This window comes from Rhincodon typus, chromosome 8 (genome assembly GCF_021869965.1).
Source record: "Rhincodon typus isolate 14 chromosome 8, sRhiTyp1.1, whole genome shotgun sequence".
In the NCBI taxonomy this organism is placed as follows: domain Eukaryota; kingdom Metazoa; phylum Chordata; class Chondrichthyes; order Orectolobiformes; family Rhincodontidae; genus Rhincodon; species Rhincodon typus.
Genome location: NC_063339.1, coordinates 54,411,025 through 54,435,905, shown reverse-complemented (window position 1 = coordinate 54,435,905; position 24,881 = coordinate 54,411,025). Strand labels below are relative to the sequence as shown.

Genomic DNA, 24,881 nt, shown 5'->3' with positions numbered 1-24,881 from the left:
AATCTGAAGCCCATCTAACCTAAACTATTCCATTATCATCCATATGTCATGGGATGAGGCTGGGTGTGGGGAGATTTTGAAACTGGTGAAGTCCACATGGAGATCATTGAGTTGTAGGCTCCCAAGGCAGAATATGAGGTGCTGCTCCTCCAGTTTCTTTTTGAGCCTTTTTAGGAGTTAAAATGATCTAGAAAGCCACTCCGTTGTATTAAGAGGGCAGCTAAGAGTTAATCACATTGCTGTGGGTCCTCTTCACGAATTATTAATTGTCACATGTATTCAATCTAAAAATAGTGGGAAGTGTGTTCCTTCACTGTACATACATGGCACCATTCACATTAACTTGGAATAAGATAAGAAAAAAAAAATGATAACTTGAGAGTCCAAATTTCCTTTCCACTGTTATAGTCGCACTCAGTTTTCCAGCTCTCGCCATGCCTCTGTCAGAGTCCCACTCTGGGCTACCTCACCGGCTCACTCTTGACCCACCGCCATTGCTCCGGCCCATGCTCAATCAGCCATCGCTGCAGGACACAACCCGCCAAGTTGTCGTGAACTGACTCCTTCCCAACTCCTTAGGTAGATAGTTAAAAGAGGTGGGGTGCAGAATAGAATTACTAGAGAGGAGGAAGAAAAAAAAGCAAAGACAAAGAAAGAATAAAGAGAAAGGGAACTGGCAAGCAGAGCAGAGCTCCAAATGGAGCGACTTATCCTGCCGCTATCTTGCTGGGTCTGGAGTCACACATAGGCCAGACCAAGTATGAATGGCAGTTTTTGTTCATTAGGTGGTCAGATGCATTTTTACAAAATGAACAATGGCTTCATGTTCATCACTGGACTTTTATCCCTCTGGATTTTTAATCGAATTCAAGTTCCACATCTGCTATGGTGAGATTTAAACCCAGGTTCTCAAAACATTAACTCGATCTCTAGATTACATATCCAGCAGCAGTATCACCATGCCAACACCTCCCCATTTATTGTAGATTTGTCTTTGTGTCTCTTATTACCGCAATTCTGTGCTCTGATCATCAAGTGGTTCTACTGCACTTTTAATTTCTCAACATTAATGCATTAGCCATCTTCATCCTCTACATATTTGAATATTACTTCAAGCAGAAAATGACAATGGTAACCGTAGAATGGAGCATACAATGTGCACTGTTACCATTTTATCCTTTCAAGCTTCATCCTAAACTTCTGCTGCCTACATTCCTAATTTTAACCGCTGCGATAGTCAGCAATGGACTAATTCTTAGCTACTCCTGCTTGCTACCTCAGGCATCTTTACATACACCCCCTCAATGACAGATGCCTCCTCTTCTTTTGCTGCCTCTGTGGCTTCTTGCCGTATTTATCCCGGTGCTCACTCTATCTTCCACAAATCCAGTGTGATCTGCCTCATGCCCAAAGTACTCTGTACCCTCTTTAGTGATTCCTCTGGATGACCCAAAGACCATCACTGTCCCTACCCTGCTACTGATCTTAGGTTGCTGCAGCTTAGGTTGTTCACTCTACCTCTATAGCTATAACTAAAAATACACAATTGCATTTAATTTAGGAAAATAAAAAGCTGTGCATTCGAATCTAATAATCGAGATCTCCATGCTCAAATGATTTGGAAAATTGCTCATTTCCGATCCTACTGATTGTTTCAAAGTGACAACCCTAGACAGGTTTTAATCACTATTCATATGCTCCTTTATATTTAATGGAAGGAAAACAAGATTTAAATATTAACAAAGAAAAAAAAAATTACTCAAATTCTTTTATCAATTCATAGAATGATTTTCTCTTTTCTTCAGACCTCATCCAAATTATCTGTAGGCAATACTGTTTGGAAGCCGAAGATCAGATTTTCTTGGATCAGCCTCCATAAAGCTCGCCAGCAAAAGAGGAGTACTGATGAAATGTCTTGTTAAAATAATACTATTGATCCCATAGTTTCACAAAGCCTCTGGAGGCTCCTAATCTTTAGCCCATCAGTAACTATTGAGAATGGAAACAAAGTCACTGATGATTCAGTAACTACAGGCACCCAGTTTCACCTTTGGCAAAGAACTTGGTGTCAGGACTGGAAGGAACCAGTGCTATAATCATAATCAAAAAGTGCTGGAGAAACTCAGTTTTATGTTGAATCCAGTAGCAATTCTGAACAGTTATACTGGACTACAAACATTAGCACTGTTTCTCCCTTCACTACTGGACTTGCTCAGTTTCTCCAACAGTTTTTGTTTCTCTTTCAGATTTTCAGCATCCACAGTATTTTTATGAGGAGGTACCAGTGCTACCAACACCAGGAGATACAATTCCAGATTTATGTAGGCAAACTGGGAAAATACCTAGTTCTGCAATGTCCTGGGGGCGTGGTGGTGGTGGTGGTGGTGGTGGTGGTGAAGGTTGGTGAGTTGTTTAGCCTCCTACAACCAGAAACTTCATGCCACAAACAGTGGAGCATTTTCTCATAATTCCCATTGCTGTAACAGGAAGAAACCCTCAACATTTTAAAAAAATACATGGGTTACATACAAAGTGTTATTATATACAAGGCTACAGACCAAGAGATAGAAAGTGAGATAAGGCTAGACGACTTCACGTCAACAGAATTGCTCTTTGTGCTTTAGCAGTCACATGTGCCATCGACTAGGTGCACTGTAGTAACTCAGCAAGCTTTCTGGGACAGCACCTTCCAAACCTGGGACCTCAAGGTCAAGGGCTACAAATACCTGCACCACCACCTGCAAATTCTCCTTCAGTCACATATCATCCTGAAGTGGAGCTACATCACTATTCTTTCACTTTTGCTTAGTCACAAACCTGGAACTCTCTCTTTAAAAGGACTCTGGGTATCCCTTCATTGCAAGGACTGCAGCAGCTCAAAAGTGCAGCACACTACTACCTTAAGGGCAATCAGCAATAGTCAATGAATGCTGGCCTTGCCCTCAAAGCTTGCATTCCATGTACACACGAAAAGTTTTGGATTCATTTTTCTAAATTACATTTAAATGTTGTAATCAAGGTGCAAGCAACCACTGAAGGAAGCCAATCATTTTTGAAATTTGCCCTGAATAGTATTATGTGTACAAGTAAAATTCAAAACTTTATTTCTTACTGCACAATAAAAAATTATGCAAATACACAAATTGCCACGTTTGTTGATAACAGGCTAAAATGTTTAGATCTGACTATTGGCCCTGGTGTAGTAATCTATCAATGTTTGCCAGTTTATTTCTGCCCTTTAGGGACCTTTGTATGTTCTTTAACCAACTTCAACATGATTCTGAAGTTTCTCCAATTCTGTGTTCAATGTTAACAATTATTAGCTATAATATTTTAGCAAGCAACCATGCATGTCTAGGCAGTGTACCCTTAAGTATTACAGCTCAGTGACATTACTAGATGCTTGGTCAGGCATTTTCACATGTTGCCATCACTATGTCCACTGGGACTGTAACAAAAAACATTCAGCAATAGAATCAAACTATAGCTTTTGTTCTTCCAAATTTGGATTCTATCTTGTGAAACTATGTTGAGTTATAGAACACTGAAGAGTGCAGAGGCTTGTGGTGATAAATGGTGATAGAAACTAAAAATATATTAGCATATTAAAATACACACACAGACAATCCAAACAGACAGCAAAATTCTAATCGAAATCCCGAATATGGCAAAGACATTTTTAAAAATTTTACATTTGGCAGGTTCTTGGAATCATTCTTCAATCATTACCAATTACAGTACATCACTCCTTCAAAAAGTGGGAAAGTTAATTATTAGTTACTAGACATTACCTTATAGTCAACGTGGCACAGAATGACCACAATTTTCCAGTAAAATTAATTTGTTAGCTTCTTTAGCACTAGAAATTTTAGCTTGAAGTTGCTGGTTTGGCAGACTACACTTAGGAGAATCAGTAATTGTTTGCGTTCTTGACTGAGCTGTCAAATAACAGATTTTATTGAAAAGGCAAAGATGGAAGAACTAGATTTGTATAACTCAATTAAAATGAAATCATTTTCAGTATAGAGAAATGCACAGGCTGATCTTGCAGCCGAAATCATTCTACCAGGCTTTCTGCAGAGCGAGTTCTTTTTTTTTCCCCAAGCTGTTGCATATTTATCGGTATAGAGAAACAGGAAATCATTAGTCTGTTTACCTGGCTGGATAGAAAATAAATTAATAAAGCAAAGTATGAAAACATTCTCTTATTTAACACTTTATTTTACAATGGTTAGGAATCATTCTACAAGTTTAAGGCAGGTATACTTTAAATTTGATTTAGAAATTATAGTCATAACATAAATCTTAATTCAGGACTTGTGTTATTAATATAAAAAATGAATACTAAATGCCATATTAAGATGTTGGAATAGCACTAAATGTCAAACAATGCATTGTGTGACAATATTGAGTGCATCTAATGATACATTTTCTTTAAAAAAAATTGTAATTCACCCTATGATGATTTTAAAAATGAATGAAGTTGGCAACCAAATATACAATAGTCTCCAAAATATTGGCAACTGCTGGAGAAAACATTTTGGCTTCTGGAGAAACGAATACAAATGACGTGCTATATGGCATCTCAGAATTGGATTTTCTGCACTGAAGTTTCTCTTTTCTGGTCAAATGTAGTGGTGTTTAATTCTGAAATATGTGGATTTCCTGGCTGTAAATCTTCTCCAAGGAGCCACAAAAGCTTTTTTTCCATTTAGAGTTGTTGCATACAGCCCTTGTTAACCCAACAATCATAAAGCAGTTAGTTGTCACCTTTGAGTGCTACAAGACAGTTCTGCAGCAATTGCAAGTATCCCTGTGGATAAAAAAAATGCATTCACCTTGTTAAGATTTTGAGGAAACAAAAACACTTCTGATTTAATTCAATGTTACATTTTCTGAATACAAGCATTGTAAATTGTACCAAAGTTTGCAAACATAGTTTATGCTGCTAAAAATACTCAAGACATTTAAGGGTTTTAGATGACAAGGATCCAAGACACAGATATCTAGGAATCAAACACTAAACTTATAAGCACGATTAAAATTTAATGTCAATAACTATTTGAATCATGGTAAACATTTAACCAGTTCTCCACAATACCATCACCCCAACATGCGTGTATAGGAAGTGTATTTACAAAAATACATTTTAAAAAATTAAGAACTCCCCACTCCTAATTCTCATCAGAATGTTAAAGCACTTGCTTGCAAACAAAATAATTCCAGTTCCACACAAGGACTGCCAACATTTCGAATACTAAAATATTCACACAGCTACACTATTTCAGGGAAGTTTTTTTTTTTTAAGTGAAGTTATTCTTGTAACAAAATTGAAAAAATATTTTTAAGAGTTGGGGCCTGGTTCAGAAGATAACAGATACAAGATTATAAAATACTTGTGCTTTCATTAGAAGTTAGTGAAGAGCTTTCAACTGTTGTTTATAACTACAAATAATTCAACTTCTGTTAAAGGTCATCAACCTGAAATATTAACTCAAAGCTTCTCCCCACAAATACTGCCATTTTATTTCAATTTTCCAGTCTTATGCTTTTGTCAAATACAATGACGTTAACATTCTCAATGTTTAACTGGAGAACATTTTTGCTTAACCAGTACTGGATATGGGGAAAGAAGGCTGACAAGAGAGGCAGTTGACTAATCAATAGAACCTATAGTGAGGTACAGCTGGGTATCAATATTATGCATGAAAAACTGATGTTGAGTCTCACGTGATGTTGACACAGGGAAAGCATGAAGATAATAATAAGTGAGTGTGTCAATGTCTGATCATTGGAAGACTACAGAAATAATGGTGCAGGAGTAAAAAAAAAAAATGCCAGTGCAAGAGATTCTCTGGCTTCAAGCCCTGAATAACTAAAAGTGGAATGAGGGGAGGCAGTTAGCAGGGCTGGGTAATGGAAAAGTGTTATTCATAACTGTAAAGTTTTGTAGGGTGAAAACAGGGTGAAGGCAGAGCACTCAATTCTAGGATGTTGGTAAGTAAAGGAATTGGTGCTGTCTGGTCTTTTGCAAAAAAAAAAAAAAAAAAAGAGTAGACTGACAGATGGAGTAAAAATAAAATGTTGGAGAAACTCTGTAGGTCTGTAAACATCTGAGGAGAAGAGAATTGACATTTCAAGTCCAATATGACACTTGGACAGAACAAGAACTGCAGATGCTGGAGTCAGAGTCAATACAGTGTGAAGCTGGAGGAACACAGCAGAGGAGCCCAATGTTTCGGGTTTACACCCTTCCTGATGATACTCTTTTGTATGGATGAAGCCTGAAGTCATTGATTAGATTGGCAGGTAGCTGGTCAGGGAGTTTTGTTTCTTTTACCTGTCTAGATTGGTACAATGGAGATAGAAATGAAGCATTGTACCAAATTAATAGCTCAACTATTTCAACTCTATACATAATTAAAGAAAATCATTGCATAATATTTCTAAACTTGAAACCTAATTCATTTAATAAAACACAGTAAAGGTGACAGAGCAGGTGATGTGCAATATTGCAGAGTAGTAATACAGGTAACAATGACAAGTGTGAGACAGAAAGGGAAAAAGACAAACTTAAAGGCTCTTATATCTGAATGTGTGCAGTGTCCATAACAAAATGGATTGATAGCACAAATGGAAATAAATGCAATAAATGTTCTGCAGAAGGGTCACTGGACTCAAAACATTAACTCTGCTTTCTCTATACAGATGCTGCCAGACATGCTGAGTTTCTCCAGCAATTTCTGTTTTAGTTTCAGATCTTCAACAATCACAGTTCTTTGTTTTATCATAGAATTAAATGAGCATTATTTCAGCCATTACAAGCATGGCTGTGAAGTGACCACAGCTGGACCTGAATATTCAGGAGTATGTGACATTTTGGAAAGACAGGAAGAAATGTAAGGAGGTAGGGTAACACTTTTAGTGATGTATGATGTCAATACAGTAGTTGGAAAAGATTTTGATTTGAAGAATCAAATGGGGAATCAGTTGGACCGGGATTAGAAATAGCAAAAAGAAGTTGTCAAGGTAGGCTAATTTATAGGCCACCTGATAGCAACAACAGTGCATATACAAATCAAGAAATAATGAGGACCTGCAAAAAAGGTATTGCAATAATCTTGGTAGATTCTTATCTGCACATAGATTGGACAAAACAAACTGACAAAGCTAACCTGGATTATGCATTCATAAAGTACATTTGGGACAGTTTCTTAAACAATACATTCTGAAACCAACCATAGCATCTATGTTGACATTCACTGCATTAATTCTTTTGCTACTGTCTATTTTCCCTTTAAATAAACAAGATTTATAATTTATAGGTGAGGTCAAATAGCAAGCAGCAGATGCAGAGTAAAGAAAACAATGCACAGCAAGAGATAATAGGAACTGCCGATGGTGGAGTGAGATAACAAGGTGTGGAGCTGGAGGAATACAGCAGGCCAGGCAGCAGAGGAGCAGGAAAGCTGATGTTTCAGGTCTGGACCCTTCTTCAGAAATTTCTGCTCCTCTGATGCTGCCTGGCCTGCTGTGTTCCTCCAGCTCCACACCTTGTTATCTAATGCGTAGCAAGAGCCTTGTTACAGCAACTTATTACTTAATTTTGATTAATACATCAGACAGACAAAATTTTCCAGAAGGAAAAAAGTATTAGATGGAATGTCATCCATAGTACTGTTGAAAAAGTAGCATCTAGAAATAAATAGAACAATTTAGAGTACATTGGTTCAACAACCCAATAGTTCTGAGATACTTAACGAAAGGTGGAACATGAAATTTGGTTCCTCGGATTCAAATCTAAAAGTCCTAAAACTTCAAAGCCAATTAATGCAAGCTATAAACGAAGAAAAATTTTAAGTGGTTTTAAAACGTTAAAAGACACTACCTTAGAATGCTTCAGCTCCAACTCTGCTAATTCTACGAGATTTTTTCGAAAAGCTGCAACTCTCCGAGTTTTAAAGTCTATTAGCTCTAGAAAGAAAGAATAATTATCAAGGCTACACAGGTTCAAATAAATATATACAGATATACCTTTAAAACATCAATACAACAAATGATATGTTCAAACATTTTCCTATTCATTATTTAATTAGAAGATTAGTCCATTTACTCCTAAATAGTCTTGAGATACAATGAGCTACAGCTACAATCATATGCAGATTGCCACTCCTGCGCTTTTTTTTTTTTTAAAATGAAAGCATAGAGCTCCATGTTTCTGAAAGAAAATTCAACTCAGGGCTCCCTCAGATATGTAAAGCTGTACTTCTATTCTAGCATTTCCTTTGAAGTGCAGATCTATCTAAGGAAGGCAAACCATGTCCCCAGTTTACAGTCAGCTTCTACATTCCAAAATTAAAGTCCTGAGAGCCGCTTTGACAACCTCTGTCAAACTGTTAGTACATAAGGTAACAGTGATGTTAGGGTGCTGAGATGGTAGGGTGCAAGTGGATTAGGGAGTAGGATATCAGACTGGAAGAGAAGAACAGAATACCAGGTAAGTAGGATACCAGATGGACAGGGCAAGGATGCACAGTGACAAGTCCAGTGATACAGCATTCAGCTCTGATGAAGAGTCATCTAGACTCGAAACGTTAGCTTGCTTTCTCAACATGGATGCTGCCTGACCCGGTGTGATCTCCAGCATTTTTTGATTTCACTTCAGATTCCTGCAACCGCAGTAATTTGCTCCCGCATTTAGGGTACGTGAGGTTGAATTGATACTGGGTCTCTGTGGGGTGCATGATGCAAGCGTGGAGTCAGTCGAATAGTTACTCAGGAGTTAGATGATGTATTTAATAGTTTAACTTTTTCTGATTAACGATTTACTTAACTTCATCAGAATCCTCCAAAGTCTCCAATTTAAATGGAGACTTTTGGAGTGTTCCGGGCCAAGAGGAATTGTCCAGCAGGAAATTCAATTTCCTGGGCAATTTTTTCATAACAATTTTTTCTGCTACCACAGAGCATGCAGAAGCCCCTATCTACACTATCATAACAACTATCTAGCCAGTAGAAAATCCGGACCAATCAATAAGGTACTATACGATGGATTTTACCAACGATGGAGACAGGCTGGGAGGCAAAGAGGTTGCTGTAAAATGGAGAGAAATGCAGCAGGCAGAATGTCCATTATCTTCTGGCTGTCATGTCATTTTAACAGCATGGAGTGGATAGTGGTGGAAGGAGAATGGCCTTCGCACTTTCAAGCCAAATGAGCCACTAAAATTGCCAAAGATTTTTTTCCAGAATCATACCAGCAAAACAGGCCCTCACTGCATAAGACGACTATTTGGTGAACTTTAGTGACCTCCCTGCAGTTTTGCTAAGGGCCTCTGGCCTACAGTGTGGCCACTTGGGCAACAGTGGTCACTCCTAACAGCCCTCACCCGATCCTCGGTGACTGGCACCCTCACTTACTTGGTTAGTGTTGTGTTTCCACAGCATTGTCCTCTTCGAGGTGCAGTCCCAGTCACTGGGCCACTGCTCCCAGTGGTGTTACTGAGACTGCCGAGGTACTAACAGTCCGATTGGTTGGCAGCTCTCTGAGACAGGGCCACTTTTTTTTTTTTTTTTTTTTTTTTAAGAAAAAGGACAAATTACTCTGACAGCAACTCTTGAGAGATAGCAGCCTGGGGTTTGTAGAACATCCTTTGTTCCAGTACCACTTGGGCCCCTCCCTACAAATCTTTTTCTGTGCATTAATGACATTATCTCACTCAGAACTGGAAAAAAATTTATCAATTTCACTTCCATATTCCACTCTGCTCTCATCTTCACCTGGTCCATCTCTGACTGTTCCTTTCCCTTCCTCAACATCTGTTTCCATTTCTGTGGATAACGTTGGCCAGCGAAATCTATTACAAACCCACCAAATTCCAGTTACCTGCACTATGTGTCCTTACCCTGCTTCTTGTAAGGATTCCATCCCATTTTTAGAGTTTCTCCATTGTATCTGTTGTGATGATGTGACCTTCAGCAGGGGCCCTCAGAAATGTTAGTTTTTTTGCCTCAACCAAGGATTCCTCGCCAACGTGACTGACAGGACATTAACCATAACTGACCCATCTCCTGCAATTCAGCCCTCACCCCTTCATTTCCCTCCCATAACAGAAATAGGGGCCCCCAGCCCTCACTCACCATCCCAAAAGCCTCCAGCGGATCATTAGCTGCCACTTCCATCACCTCCAGCAGGATGCCACAACCAGAAACATATACCCCTCCCTTGCCAGAATTCCACAGGGACCATTTCCTCCAGGACACCCTGATCTACTCATCCTCCATTCCTAACACCCCCACGGCACCTTCCCATGCAATTGCAGAAGGTATAACATCTGCCCATTTATCTTCTCCCTCCTCCCTTCAAGGCCCTAGACACATCTTCCAGATGAAGCAGTGATATACTTGTACTTTACTCAATCTAGTCGACTGTATTCACTATTAAGAGTGTAATATCCTCACCACTGAGTAGACGAAACACAGACTAGGTGACCGCTTTTCATAACACCTTCGTTCTGTCATAAAAATGATTCTGAGCTTCCAGATATCTTCAACACATCATAGATTTTGCCTGATCTGCTGAGTTTCAGCAGCAATTTCTGTTTTTATTTCAACAGCAACTATTCAGTTGCCTGACCCATGTAGAAGACAACCAGGAATTTATACAGTTTCCCTCAAGCCTTTCTGCCCCTCATCGGCACCCCAACTGTGACAAGCCCTTATGAAGTTACTTTTAATTCACAAGAAGAAATTACAGCTATTTTCCCTATTTATTTTGTAACAGGGAAATGGGCACGTTCATCATTTCTAGTTTCTTGCAGCGCTACTCAACTGAGAGGCCAGAGGAGACTGAAAACTAACTCTCCTGACAAGTACCTCAACAACCACATGCAAAATGCTCATTTGTGTAGGGACCAAATGTTGCTTATTAATAGTAATTCTGAAGTGTAATAATTGTAAAACATTTACCTTGTTTTGCTGACTCTGAAAGTTTCTCGAATTTCTGACAACATAACTGCTGGTTGGTCTCAGCTTGAAGTACATCTTTGTTTTTAGCTCTTGATCTATCCAGTAGTTTGTTTGCATTTTCATAATCCACTAGTGACCGTGCTCGTCTATAAAGGAGATCCTATACCCAAAAGTCAGGCAGCATGAATAACTATTTTAAATTAGAATAAAGGAAGTTCATAAAATTCTTTAAAACTATCAAACTGAATTTATGCATATGACTCAGTTTTGAATGATTCCACTGCTATTGCATTAAGCCAAAAAACCAAGTAAATGGAAAGCATAACCAGTATGAAAAGTGCTCTTCACCCTTTCCAACTTCAGGCATCCATTCTTTGTTGATTGGAATGCTCCCGAGTACGACTTGCCTATCCACTCCACCCTTCCCACTGCCCAACCGTAATAACCTCCTACCTGCATCACCAGCTTCAAAATCTCTCCACCACAAAACTGTCCATCTTCCCACTCACCTATCCACTCCACCCTTCACACTGAACAACCACAATAAACCCCACCTGCATCCACCTATCTCCATCTCACCTACCCTCCCTCATCCCACCCCTCCATGTTTTTCTCGGCTCCCCTCCCCCTCCCCAGTCCTGACGAAGGGTTTCAGCCCGAAACGTTGACTTGCCTGCTCCTCGGATGCTGTCTGACTTGCAATGCTTTTCCAGCTCCACATTTATTGACTCTAGCTTCCAGCATGTGTAGTCCTTACTGTCTAAGTCGTTGAAAACTACACAATTTACCTATATTGCCACAGGGAGGCATTACATAGGGTTTGCTGACGAAGAGGCTATGTGGGAGAGGTCTATATAGTTTTATACATTTATACACTAGCCAGCACCAACAGTTGAAGGCAAGAGGTGACAAGCAGACAAACTACTATATACCACCTACTGCACTAACATACTTAATGCATCACATCACCCAGAGACCAAGTTAACTGATCGAGGTTGATGCATGGAAGTCCTCAATGTTGAGCAGAGGGCCTGAAGACAAGTAGTCTGGAAGGATGTGGAAAAAGCAGAGGGCAAAAGAAATGGCTGGATGATAGAGAAAAAGCAACAAACTCGCCAAAAGAGGTGGGGTGGGGGTGGTAACAAGAAAAATCACGGAACTTCAGGCCGACACCATTCATCTGCGACAGCTGTAGAAGGGTCTGCCTCTTGCAAATCTGCCACCACAGCCACAACAGACAATGATAAATCCAGAACCGATATATACTTCAGGCACGTTCCGTCTCCCAAAATGGACAGATGTCATCTACCTACCTGGAATTCACTTGTATCTTACCCAAATGATCATCATTCTAGCAAGATTCTTAACAGTGCCGTCTAACCTTTTTAATTGAGGTTAACAATGGTAATAAAAACTTTGGGAATATTAATGGAAGAAAACATCCCCAGTGGATGCAAACCAAAACGCCAGCCACCCTAAATGCAAGTGTTAGAAGAAAGGCAGCATTTGCAGGCTAGTGTCTGTACAGGACATCTAAATAAAAAGGCACAGGGGCTAGGAAGATATTTTCCTAAATTACTTTGAAGTTGTAGCACTGGTGCAGAACGCAGCCTCTGCAGTTCTTTATTTAAATCAGCTCTTTGTAAGAGAGAACTTAGGCAGGCACACTTTTTGTTGCAGGGAAGAGAGGGAAAAAATTGTCAACCAAGGAAATAATAAAAGGTGTTCCTTGGGATGTTCTACTATAAAGAGGGCAAAAAGAAAATCAGAAGTAGTAAAACAGACCAAGCAAATCAGGTACCACAGACATTTTGTCAATGCTACCCACAGGGATCTAAGTTGGTGACATAACATCAAGTTGAAAACTCAGCGATCTTCAAGGTGGTTGTATTTTATCACAAGGCAATAACCATGACCTGCCTGTTGCCAGATACTGGAAATTAAGATTATTCTTCCTGTTTGGAATCTGTAATTAATCCTGATCTGTACCATTCATTGATTAAACTTACTGAGAAAATCAAGGAAATATCTTAAGAATATAACCAGAAATACATAAAAGAGCAACTGGCTAAAACATATTTACCTTGCCAGCTTGCGATTCCCTTAGGTAATACCTCAAAAGATCAGAAAGTTTTAGATCTTCATCTGCTGACACCCGAGCTTCTATTTTCTGTAAAAAAAAAATGCAAGAAATCAAGTAGAAAATGATAGTAACCTCTACTGTTGGGTCTGGAGAAGCAAGTCATCTAATGTCAAAATCACAGTCTGCGTTTTCTCAACAGTTCATGCAGAATATAACTAAATTAAATGATTAAAACATGTCCATGCATAAAGATCAAATAGGAGTTGTTACTTTTGTACCTATTTCTGACAATTGGATAACTACACAAATGCTTAACATGACCTTTTGAATACAGATAATTAAAAATATCCTGAAACCTAAAAATACCGCTTCCAGTTAAAAAAGTTAATTCTCAAATACTTTAAATATATTTGTCTAATCTTTTTAATTCACCACATTCTCCAAAACTGAGAAACTTGTTATCTGGTTATAATTTTAACTCAAACAATTAATTATTTGAAGGATCAAACAATATGATTACAAAGTAAACTCTTTCTTGCAACAGTTAAGGTTAAAAAAAGTATAAGCACAAATAGCAGCACTGCAGCAGATGCAACTCAAAACAGTTTTTTTAAAAACCAATATACTGCTTTAAGTCAGAAATATACAGCTAGGATCAAAAGGGGAATTTATAGAAATTACAAACACAGAAGGAAACTACCACACATTTTCCTGCAACTTACCCCTCTAAATGCAGTCTACTACGTTTGGATGGTGTTTTCCCCCCCAAGGCTTTGTAGTCAAGACTTACTGAATACAAAAAGTTTACTATAAACTTTATTGAAATAACTAAATGGCTGCTCACATCCATGAAATCACAATTAGCTCATGTTGACAAACTGCACTGGATACTGTTATGACATAGGTTAGCATTTGTAATTTCCAATACAGCAAGATCTGAGCCTACAGGGAAGTCAACGGGAAGATTATCCAGTTCTGTGTTCCCAGCGCACACTGGGACCATGCACTGGAAAAGCTGTGGATCTCCAAAACTGACCTAACTGGAGAAGTTATTCTGCATTTTGGTATTTCTGTCTCTTCTTCTGGCATTTTCTCCCTCTGCACATTTCACCTGTTAAAATGTGGTTTAAAACACTCAAGTTCCAGCCACCTTAAAATTTTTCACCAAGCTATCATTTTTCCTTTGTTTCCTCACCATTTGCAGTCAGTAACTTACCTTCACTAATTCCAATCTCCTTCTCAATTTGCACTTGCAGATTCACTATTCTCTTGTTCTCTCCAAACTGCTTCCTCTATATAAACTCTGAACTATATGCAAATTAACAACTTTGATCTTGCCATTCCTGGTTAACTCTATCCTCATGGTCATGAACACCTACAAGGCCACCACACATCAGCACAAGCACCCAACCACTTCTAGTACCTTGCAAAAAAAACTCCCAAGTTATTTTCAACTGTACTTCTGGAACACCCAACTGTTTAACTTTTGGTGTTTGATTCACTGCATTACTTTTGCAGCTATTCATTTGTTCAACTACTACCTTACCACTACCTTTGATGGCCTTGTTCCCATAAAACTTTATTTTCTCCATCTAGAAATTCCCACAAATGCAAAATTCCCATCAACTCAAGAAATGTAGACTTTAATGTATCCACCGATGCACAACTAGTTAGCTATTGACCACTAAATCTGGCTGGAGCACATCATGTGATATTGGGTCTCACTCTCCAGCACTGAAACCACCCACAACTGTAGGATAATTTGAGAGAGTAAAGATAACTTTCATTTTTTTTCCACTACTATCCATCTGCTTAAACCTTTGCTCATCCCCTCTCCCACACATTGCTTAACAAATGTGAAAGGCCTATGGACAGGTTTGTCACTGTACCTTTTCCCTTCTTCCTACCAATCCCAAAAACCCCTAGCCTCCTCCTAGACCTAGCTGCAAACCTCCTGTCTCTATCCTATCTCAAGTGGCATTACGGAGACCACTCTTCTTAAACTGCGGACCAATTTCATATCTTAGTCTCTACATTAGGTGACTTATCTCCCACTTTTTTTTTTTTTTTTTAAAAAAGGGGCTATTAGAACCCTCCTGAAATAATCCTCCCTTGACTGACCTGATCCTTCTGAATTCTGAATCGCCACAGTGACTAATTACTACAACTCTTGACACCATTGCATCTACTCAGTGGGACTTCCTCTTTTTAAGGCAGTCTTACTTATTCAGTCAAGTAAGATGTCATCCAGCAATGCCTTTTCTTCCTATCCTTACATTAATGTGTCCTAAAGATCCATTCCAACTCCTCTGCCTCAGCTGCAAATTACTTCTTGGAAATAATATCCAAAAACAGATTATACTTATAGCATCATAAAAGGTACACAGCACGGAAACAGGCCCTTTGGCCCAACTCGTCGCTATATACCGACATCATCCAGCTCCAGCTTTCCACCGCCTTCCCCATTTCCAAAGTCTGTGCTGTCAAACCATTTGTCTGACATCCAACTCGAGACAACCTTTAAACTTTTCCAGTTAAACATTGGATCACCTTTGAAGCTGACCATAAACTCAGTACTCTTGCCGATTCCATCAGTCTCTCCAGTCATTTTGTCAGGCTCTCTCAGGTTATTTTGCAAACTCAGCTTCCTATATGAGCCGGAGCCAAGTATCTGATCCCATATCCTCCTCTACTTTCACATCTGAAACTTTGCTGACCTCCTCCAACCTAACGAGAACCTCAACTACTGCCATTTTCATTTCCATTTAACTACACCAATGTTCGCCCTTCTTTCATGCTCCAAATTCTTCAGCTCATCCAAGCCCAACACGTCACCTCAACCGCAATGAACCACTGTCTCAGAATCTCCTAGTACTGCATACTAACATTTATGTTAGATCCCTTGATGACCCGATTCATCCCTAGTTTTATAACTCCTTCCCAACCTTCAAAAACCATCACGTTCCCTAAACTCTTCATTCCTGATCTTGGCTTTTTGTACAGCGCCCTCTCTCTCCATCTCAACATTTATTATCATGCCTGCGGCTACTTAAGTCCCAGACTTTGGAGATCCCTCCCAAATCCCTCTTCCTCCATATCTCCTAAAAATAAATCCATGTCCTTCATCGGGATTTTGGTTAGTCTAACACCTATACAAAAAATGTTGAGAATTTTTTTTCTCTTTGTTAAAAGGTGCCAAATACATGGAGGTGTTGTAAATCTATACCAATGCTAAATAAGATGGTAATAGACTTATGGCATATAGAAAAACCTATGAAGGAAAGTTCAGCTAAATTTCAAAATTTGGAAAGTTAGTCAAACTAGATGCATGCAAAAGTGACATACCCTTGTTTTTTCAAATAATTCTGATACCTTCAAGAAAAATCTGAAACAAAATTATGAACACATTACCAAACTGTAAAGTAGTTTTCCAAAACTAATATGGTAAATAATGAGCAACGGGAATTTATCAAACTGGTCATTCCAACAAATGTATTTTATATGTTAGCATTCAAAACTAAAGGAAAATCATGTGGTTCGCTAGGCCTAACCAAGGTCTCAACGCTTCCTGGACCTGGGTTTGAAGTATGAATCTATTCTTAATGAGACCTCAAGGTGTTTTAAGTGAAACAAGTTGGATTAGTCTTTAACGGGCACAAATTCATACCACAAAACTGTCTGTAACATGCTGTTGTTGGCACAGTGGGGATGCTACTAAGTTTGAACCATTGTTCAAAGCTGGACAAAGTATGAAATAATCTCATCTGTACTATAACCAAGTCAAATTTGATACAAACTTTGGAAGAAGTGATTTCTCCATGTCATCTGAGTAGAAGGGCACTTTACTCCTAAAACAGCATATTCAAAATTGTAAATACAGAATAATGCATTTTTAGTATTAACAAAACAATTTGGGAGAAAAACTAATTTATAGCCATATTTTTGGCAATGTTAATCCTTAGTCAGCTGTATTTTCAAGAGAATAATTGATTTAAAAAATGAATTATTGCTTAAATGAGTGGGAAAGCTAAGATTTAAAATACAAATGCAGCTGTCTAGTTTTCACAGAGAATCACATCACAATAGTAATACTTAGAAGCCTGTTCTACATTAAAAGTGTTTTTTTTAAATGTATCATTGACTACATTTAACAATTTTGGCTGGACCTGCATATCCAACAAAACCTACAAATGTAAATTCTTTCCAATATTTACTGTCACTTATGTCTTTGCTATATGAATGTATTTACAAAAGATTTACATTGGTGCTTTTGATGCATATTTCAACATTACACAATGCAAAACATGAAATAATTATGTTCCGTTTAGAACGACAACATTTTTCACTTTATCACACTCCTGTGAATTATGTAGTACACTGACGATCAACAATCATACTGCAGTGGGTCTCTTGGGAAAGGATTATTTTTGTGTACTATGTAATAGTCATACATTGATACAGATCATATCTTTGATTTAACTTCATATAATGCAAAGGAAATTGTGCCCTTTGGCTTGCAAACATGTAGTTCAATTAACAGATTATAATTTAAAAGGTAAGAGCATCATTAAATCTTTGGTTTCAGGAGATCAACTATGACCCATTTGAGCTTAACCATCATTATAACCCATGATAGGAATGTTGAATGTGCAAATTCATACTGGTTAGTAAGCAGATTGCAAAGGAAGTTACAAAATAAGAAATAGTTAATACATCAAATTTGCAAAAAATGCAAGTTATAATTCATTTTGTCTCCCTCAATGTCAAATGTTTAATATTACTTTTGAATTGAGAATTACAATACTGTTAAACATTGCCTGTACCGTCAGGAATGACCTGCAAGCTAATATATTTTATAAAACATAGATTAAAAGCTTGAACATTTTTCTTTGGCTTAATAATTCTGGAACAGTGGAAAATGCCTCAATACAAAGAGCACACAATATGTTTGAAGTCAGTATCAGTATCAAAAATTAAATAAAACCGAGCTGTAGAATTCACCATGTCTGTAATCTGGACTAATGTTTTGTTAAATTGAAAGGCATTATATTTCTCCAGGATAAATCACCAAGAACAAAGATTAACCTATTAAAAATTTGAATCAATGTTTAATTTTGTGAAATAATACAGGAAAACATTTGTGCTTCATATTTATATTTAAGTGTTTCTACATTAAGAATGTAAAATTAGCATTAAAAATACAGGACAGTTGCAATATTAATGCAAACTTTAATCCACCTATGTTAAAAATCAGAGGAAAATGAAGGACTGCATAAGTCCCTAAATGATTTGCCATGGCTCATCTGAAAATAAACTTGTCCAACAAACAGGACAGGTTCTTGCATTAGATACAAGGAAAGATTAGAGAAATTGGGCTTATTCTCCTTGGAGCTGATATGATTAAGAAGTGACTTTAATGAGATGTTTAAATTATGAACAATTTTGTCAGGGTAAAGGAGAATATTCTGTTTCCACTAATTGGCATGTCAGTAACTAGAGGTCATAATTTCAAAATTGTCAGCGAGAGCACTAGGGGTGAGATGAGAAACTTCTTTATTAAGAGTTGTTTGCGTCTGAAATGCACTGCCTGGAAGAGCGGTGGAGGCTGATTCCAAGTGACATTTGAAAAAGATTGTTATATATATTTGAAAGTGTAAAATTTAGAGGACTATGGAGACAGGCCTGAAGAATGGGACTAGCTGGGTAGCTCTTTCAGGAACCAGTACAGACACAATGGGTCGAATAATCTGCGTCTGTAGTGTAAAATTCTATGATTCTAACTATAATACAAATGTTTAAGCCAGGAACAATTTACTAAAAATTAGTTGCTTTCATTTCTCAAAGTTGTTCAAGACAACAGGAAAGTTAATCACTCAGACTGCGCAAGGGATGTAAAGCAAAAGAGCTCATGTGAGGTGAATGTGCTATGCTGCAGATACATGCCGTGACTGTCAGATGCTTGGAAACTCCTGGAATATTCACACAATTCAGGCAAGCTATTAAATGTAATAGTTTGTTAACAATGCACAAACAGTACTGACAACAACAAAACCAAATACATTTTCAGGCTAAACTGCCAAGGTCAATTACCACTTAGGCAAGATAAGGCTTTGGCAGGTTCAAACTTATACAACTACATCCAACTTTTGTTACTGAAAAGGGTGAAAAAACTATGGAAAGTCCTAACCGTAAGCATTGCAACTTTCAGGTTTTGCATGATTCAGTGCCACGGATCATTCGTAAGCTGGATAACCATATGATGCAAAGCACACATTTTAGTGACTAGTATTCAGTTAAATGATAGCATGACCCGAGGACCATGATATGATCAGCTACTGCAATATCAAATGTGCTGTCCTATGCATTTCTGCTTCAAGGTGACTGAAAAGTAATTTTAAGGAGAGGCACAACCTCAAACACAAATGTAGAAAATAGGAGGTAGGGTAGACCATTCGGTCCTATGAGTCCGCTCTGCCATTCAACATGATCACAGCTTATCCCTTATCTCAATGCCATTCTCTTGTTCTACCATGATATGCTTCAACATCTTCAGCCTCTAGAAATATACTTCTTTCTTAAACATATTCAATGATTCTACAGTATTCTGTAGTACACTACCCACTTGAAATGAAGAAATTTCTCCCATCTCAGTCCAAATAGCCTACTCTATAACCTGAGATCACGATCTCTTATTGTGCACCATCCCTGGCCAGGGAAATCATCATCCCTGCATTTAGTCTGTTCAGCCCTTTCAGCATTTTATATATTTCAAGAGCATCCTCTTTCATTCTTCCAAACCAAGTGAATACAGTTCTAGTGGACTCAATCTCCCTTCCTACAACAAATCTGCCATTCCAGGAATCAGTCTGATAAAACTTTGTTGCATTCCCACCATGGCAAGTGTCCATTTTCTTAGGTAAGGAGACCAAAACTGCAGACAAACTCCAAGTGTGGTCTCACCCTGTAAGCTGAAGCAAGGCTTCCTTGTTTCTGTACTCAAACCCTATGGAATGAAGGCTAAATTACCATTTCTCTTAACTGATTACTGCAACTGCATGTTTGATATCAGTGACCAGTGAAGGAGGACATTCTTTCAATGTCAACATTTCGCAATTTATCACCAATTAAATAATATTCTGCCATTATAGTTTTGATACTGACATGGGAAACTTCACATTATATTGCATCTGTCATTTTCATGTCTATTCATTCAGCCCATCTAATTGCTTTGAATGCTCTTTATATCCTCCTCACCAGACTCAATTCCACTTAGTTTTGCATGGTCAATAAGCTTGGAAATAATACATTATATTTCCACTAGCTTCCACTTTGCAAAAGATCCATTATTCCGACTTGGTTTCTTGCCTACTTACCAATTTACAATGCATGGCAATATATTACCAATATGACGTGCTTTGTTTTCCTATACAAATCTCTTGTGGGATTTTATCAAAACCTTTCTGAAAATCCAAATACACCACATCCACTTATTTCCCCTCATCTATTCAAGTAACTAAATCCTCAAGAAACTCCAGTAGTTTTGACAAATGTAATTCACTTTCATAAATCCATGCTGATTTTGTGTAGTGCTAAGTGACCTGTAATCACATACTTTACAATAGGCTCCAGTATTTTCCTTACAACTGGCCACAAGACCATAAGATGTAGGAACGGAAGTAGGCCATTTGGCCCATCAGGTCTATCCCACCATTCAATAAGGTCATGGCTGGTCTAATAATCCTCAGCTCCAATTTCCAGCCATATCCCCATAAACTTGAATTCCCTTACTGATTAGAAGTCTTTCTCAGCCTTGAATACAAGGAACAACCCAGCCTCAATAGCACTCAGTGGTGAAGAATTCCACAGATTTACTACATCAGAAAAAAAAAATCCTCATCTGTCTTAAATAGGCGACCCTTTACTGTGAGATTATGCCCTCTAATCCTAGACTCTCACTCATGGGGGAGTAAACTCTGCGTCTACCCTGACAAGCCCCTATGAATCTTATTAAAACAGACAAGGTCTCCTTTCATTCTTTGATATTCCAATGAGTACAAGCCCAACCTACTCAATCTCTCCTCAACAAAAAAAAAAGTCCTTCCACACACTATTTACCTAGTGAATCTTTTTCAGGCCACCTCCAAGTGGTCTGACTCGTGGCCTTGTAGCTTTAGCAAGACGTCCCTATTTTTATACTCCATCCCCTTTGGAATAAAGGACAACAATTCATTTGCTTCCCTAAAACCTGCTGAACTTGGACGCTGAGATAACACTGTGTGGAGCTGGAGGAACACAGCAGGCCAGGCAGCATCAGAGGAGTAGAAAAGTTGACGTTTCAGGTCGGGACCCTTCTTCAGAAAACTTGGATGCTAGCTTTTTTTCTGATTCATGCACAAGAACCCCCAAATCCCTTAGTTTTGCAGTTTTCTGCAGTCTTCCATCATTTAAACAATATTCAGGTCTTCTTTTCTTTCTAACATTGTGCACAACCTCACATTTTTCCACATTATATTCCATCTGCCAAGTGTTTGCCCACTCACTTAGCCTGTCAATTAGCCCCTGTAGACTCCCTGTGTCATTTGCAAACTTGGTGATAGTACCTTCACTTCCATCATCCAAGTCATTAATATATATTGCAAATAATTTGGGGCTGACTACCGATCCCTGTGGCAGTCCATTAATTATAATGCTGTTAGACTTACTGTACCTCCCCTCCTTTTCCTCTCTCCCTCCCTCATTTTTAAATAGTGGAGTTATATTTCTCATCCTTTGATGTATAGATTTTCAGAAGATGGAAATTTATGAATTCGATGCATTTACGATTTCAATTGCCAACCTTGGTAGCCTGGGATGTTGATTATCAGACTGCAGTCCCATTCCTTTCTCCACCACTTTTTAAAAAAAAATTAATACTAGTCTCTTTCAATTTCTCTTTTCCAAAAGACACTTGCTTTCCTAGCCCTTCTAGGATTTATTTTTGGGTCTTCTCTGAAGTCAGAACTAAAATAGTTGTTCAACTGCTCTGCCACTTCCTTAATCTCCATTATCGATTCTCCCATTTCAGACTTCAAGGGGCTTACATTTGTGTTCACTATTCTTTTCGTTTTTATAAATTTACAGAGGCTCTTACAGTCTACTTTTACATACCTAACAAGTTTACTCTCACTATTTTTCTTCTCTTAAATCAACCTGTTGGTCCTCCTATGCCGAATTCCAAACTGCTCCTAGTTCTTAGGTTTGTTATTTTTTCTAACAACTTTATGTGACTCCTCTTTGGACGTAAATCTATACTTAATTTGTTTTGTTAGCCATAATTGGGCCATTTTTCCTGATGTGTTCCTTTGCCCAAAAAGAAAGTATAATGGTTGCAATGCATGCATTCATTCCTTAAATAGTAAGCATTGCCTACCCACTATCATGTATTTTAGTGAAGTTACCCAGTCTATTGTAGCCAACTCACCTTCATTGTTGCTTTCATTTCAGACCCTAGTTTTGATTGGACTATTTCATTTTCTATCCCAGTGATGAATACGATCATGTCATCTTACTTTTCTTAAAGCACCCACAAAAAAAAATTTATCAATTAACCCCGTTTCATTACACAAAACCTAATCTAAGATAACATGTTCTCTTGTGGGTTCCTCAAAATACTGGTTTAAAAATGCCTTCCTGTACACACACTACCACAGGAATTAATTTGCCACAATTCACTCCAAGCCACTCACCAATCTGACTCAGAAATCTATTGCCAAAATATACTGCCTGGGTCAAAATCCTGGAACTCCCTTCCCAACGGCATTGTGGGTCTACCTTCAGCACACAACTACAGGAGTTCAAGGAGGTAGCTCAAGGGCAAATAGGGATGGGCAATAAACACTGGTTATGAATGTAAACAAACTGGATATGGTCTGGCTGAATGTTATTTATACAGAATGCATACAGAAGGTAGGAGTAGAGGCTCTCTCTATAAAATCAAAATGCAGAGTTAGAATAAATAGCAGTCATCAGCCTCCAGGGCAATCTACTGACACGTTGAGTATTGGGTCGATAGTAGAAAAGAATATGACACAGTCACACAAGGGAATGCTGCACTTCCAATTAGGTTGCGACTTTTCTTGATTGTCTTTCCAGTCACAAAGGAACATCCTGGAACTGGCTGCAGGTTTTTCTCCCCCTCCTAGGGTAATAGGATTTAGAGGTTGGTGAGTAGCATGCAAGGTTGCACCTCTGAATGAATGAGATACAGTTGATAATGTTTTCTCACTTTTTTTTGTACAGTATATATAATACCTTCCTGAGATTACGCAGCATTGCATGAGAATATGCCTAAAACAATGAACATATTGCAAAATTATTGCATATCTGTTAATCTTCAATGTCATGCAAGTCTAAGAGTAAAACAGATTTCTAAATCATTATGGAAGGGGTGAAAAATAAAGACACGGTTGACTAATAAGAATTGCTGTAAAACTAGACCAGACAAAATAATCACACTGTTGATTGAATTTTAACTACACTACTCATTTCAGTTGTAAGAAACATTCTAATTTTAATTTCCACCCCCTGCACCATCCTCCCCCAATTTTCTCTGAAATACATCTCCATAGACTCCAGCAGTACTCGGTCACGTCATTCAGGTGATCTTTCCTCATTTGACTATTTCGCTACAGTCAGTGTCACAGCCAAACCAGATTCTAGTCTGATCACTTGGTGTTTCTAACAAGTCAGTACAAAAACAATAACAGGCATCAATAACAGGCTGGCATTTTTCTCCCCACTGTACAGAGACACCAAAGCCAATAATCCAACTGTTGTCTCAACTGAAATCACACGACATCAGGTTATAGTCCAACAGGTTTATTTGAAATCTCAAGCTTTCGGAGCACCACCCCTTCATCAGGTAAAGTGAAATGAAAAGAGCACCGAGGCACAGACTTTATAATCAGAGAGATCAAAACATCATACAAACTAATCACACTATTTGTATAGTTTTTTGATCTCTGATTATAAAGCCTGTGCCTGGGTGCTTTCTTCACTTGACTTGACGAAGGGGCAGCGCTTCAAAAGCTTGTGATTTCAAATAAACCTGTTGGGCTACAACCTGGAATCGTGTGACTTTTGAATTTGTCCACCCCAGTCCAACACGGGCACCTCCACGTCATGGCCTCAACTGAAGTGAGCATAATGAGCAAAAAACAGAAATCAAAGATGACTCTTCTGAAATTTATTACTTAATGTTCCATCAAGACCAACAAGTCATCAGGAAATCTCCCAATTTATAATTTAAGTGACACTAAAAGTAAAATGCAATATCTAGAAAAAAAGTTTTTTAAATCTTACTTGCATAGATCTGTTGAGTCTTGAGTTCCTAATGTATGCAATGATGAACTAATTCTACTATTGTCATCTGCCACATCTGAAAAGGAAAAGCATGTCATGTATTACAGTAAGACATTTCACATAAAAGTAATAAAAATTATTTCTTAGTAACTGGTCAACATGCTCGCTTTTGTATTATGTGTAGCCTTTCCCTTCATCCCCAGTTATTACATGATATTCACCCGATTCTTGGTTCCCTTTTTTATCTTACACATCCTTTTTTTTTCAGTTCCTTTCCAATCTTGTACTTCCTATTTTCACTTTCAACTAAAACCTTCCCACCACCTCAATACTGATTTATACCTCAGTGCCTCAATGCTAGTCAGCATTACCATCATAACTACTTCCATGGGTGGATCAGCTATTAGATGTGTTCCATCATTCTGAAGTGAATACATGACTATTTAAAATTAGGATTATTATTTTTATGTAACTAGACTAACTGGTTTTT

The 24,881-nt window shown here is 38.2% G+C and overlaps 1 protein-coding gene across 3 annotated transcripts in view; it reads right to left on the bottom strand.

The window, feature by feature from the left end:
* Nucleotides 1–4,203: 4,203 nt before the first annotated feature.
* snx6 (sorting nexin 6) overlaps nucleotides 4,204–24,881 on the bottom strand; it is a 44,920-nt gene continuing 24,242 nt past the window's right edge. For all 3 annotated transcript variants that reach the window (XM_020529305.2, XM_020529306.2, XM_048599697.1), the window contains 6 exons: nucleotides 24,392–24,467; nucleotides 16,397–16,436; nucleotides 13,052–13,138; nucleotides 10,969–11,128; nucleotides 7,889–7,974; nucleotides 4,204–4,813 (listed from right to left, as the gene is read on the bottom strand). In XM_020529305.2, coding sequence (XP_020384894.1) covers nucleotides 4,760–4,813; nucleotides 7,889–7,974; nucleotides 10,969–11,128; nucleotides 13,052–13,138; nucleotides 16,397–16,436; nucleotides 24,392–24,467 — 503 coding nt within the window. In that variant the 3' untranslated portion in view covers nucleotides 4,204–4,759. The remainder of the gene's footprint in view (nucleotides 4,814–7,888; nucleotides 7,975–10,968; nucleotides 11,129–13,051; nucleotides 13,139–16,396; nucleotides 16,437–24,391; nucleotides 24,468–24,881) is intronic.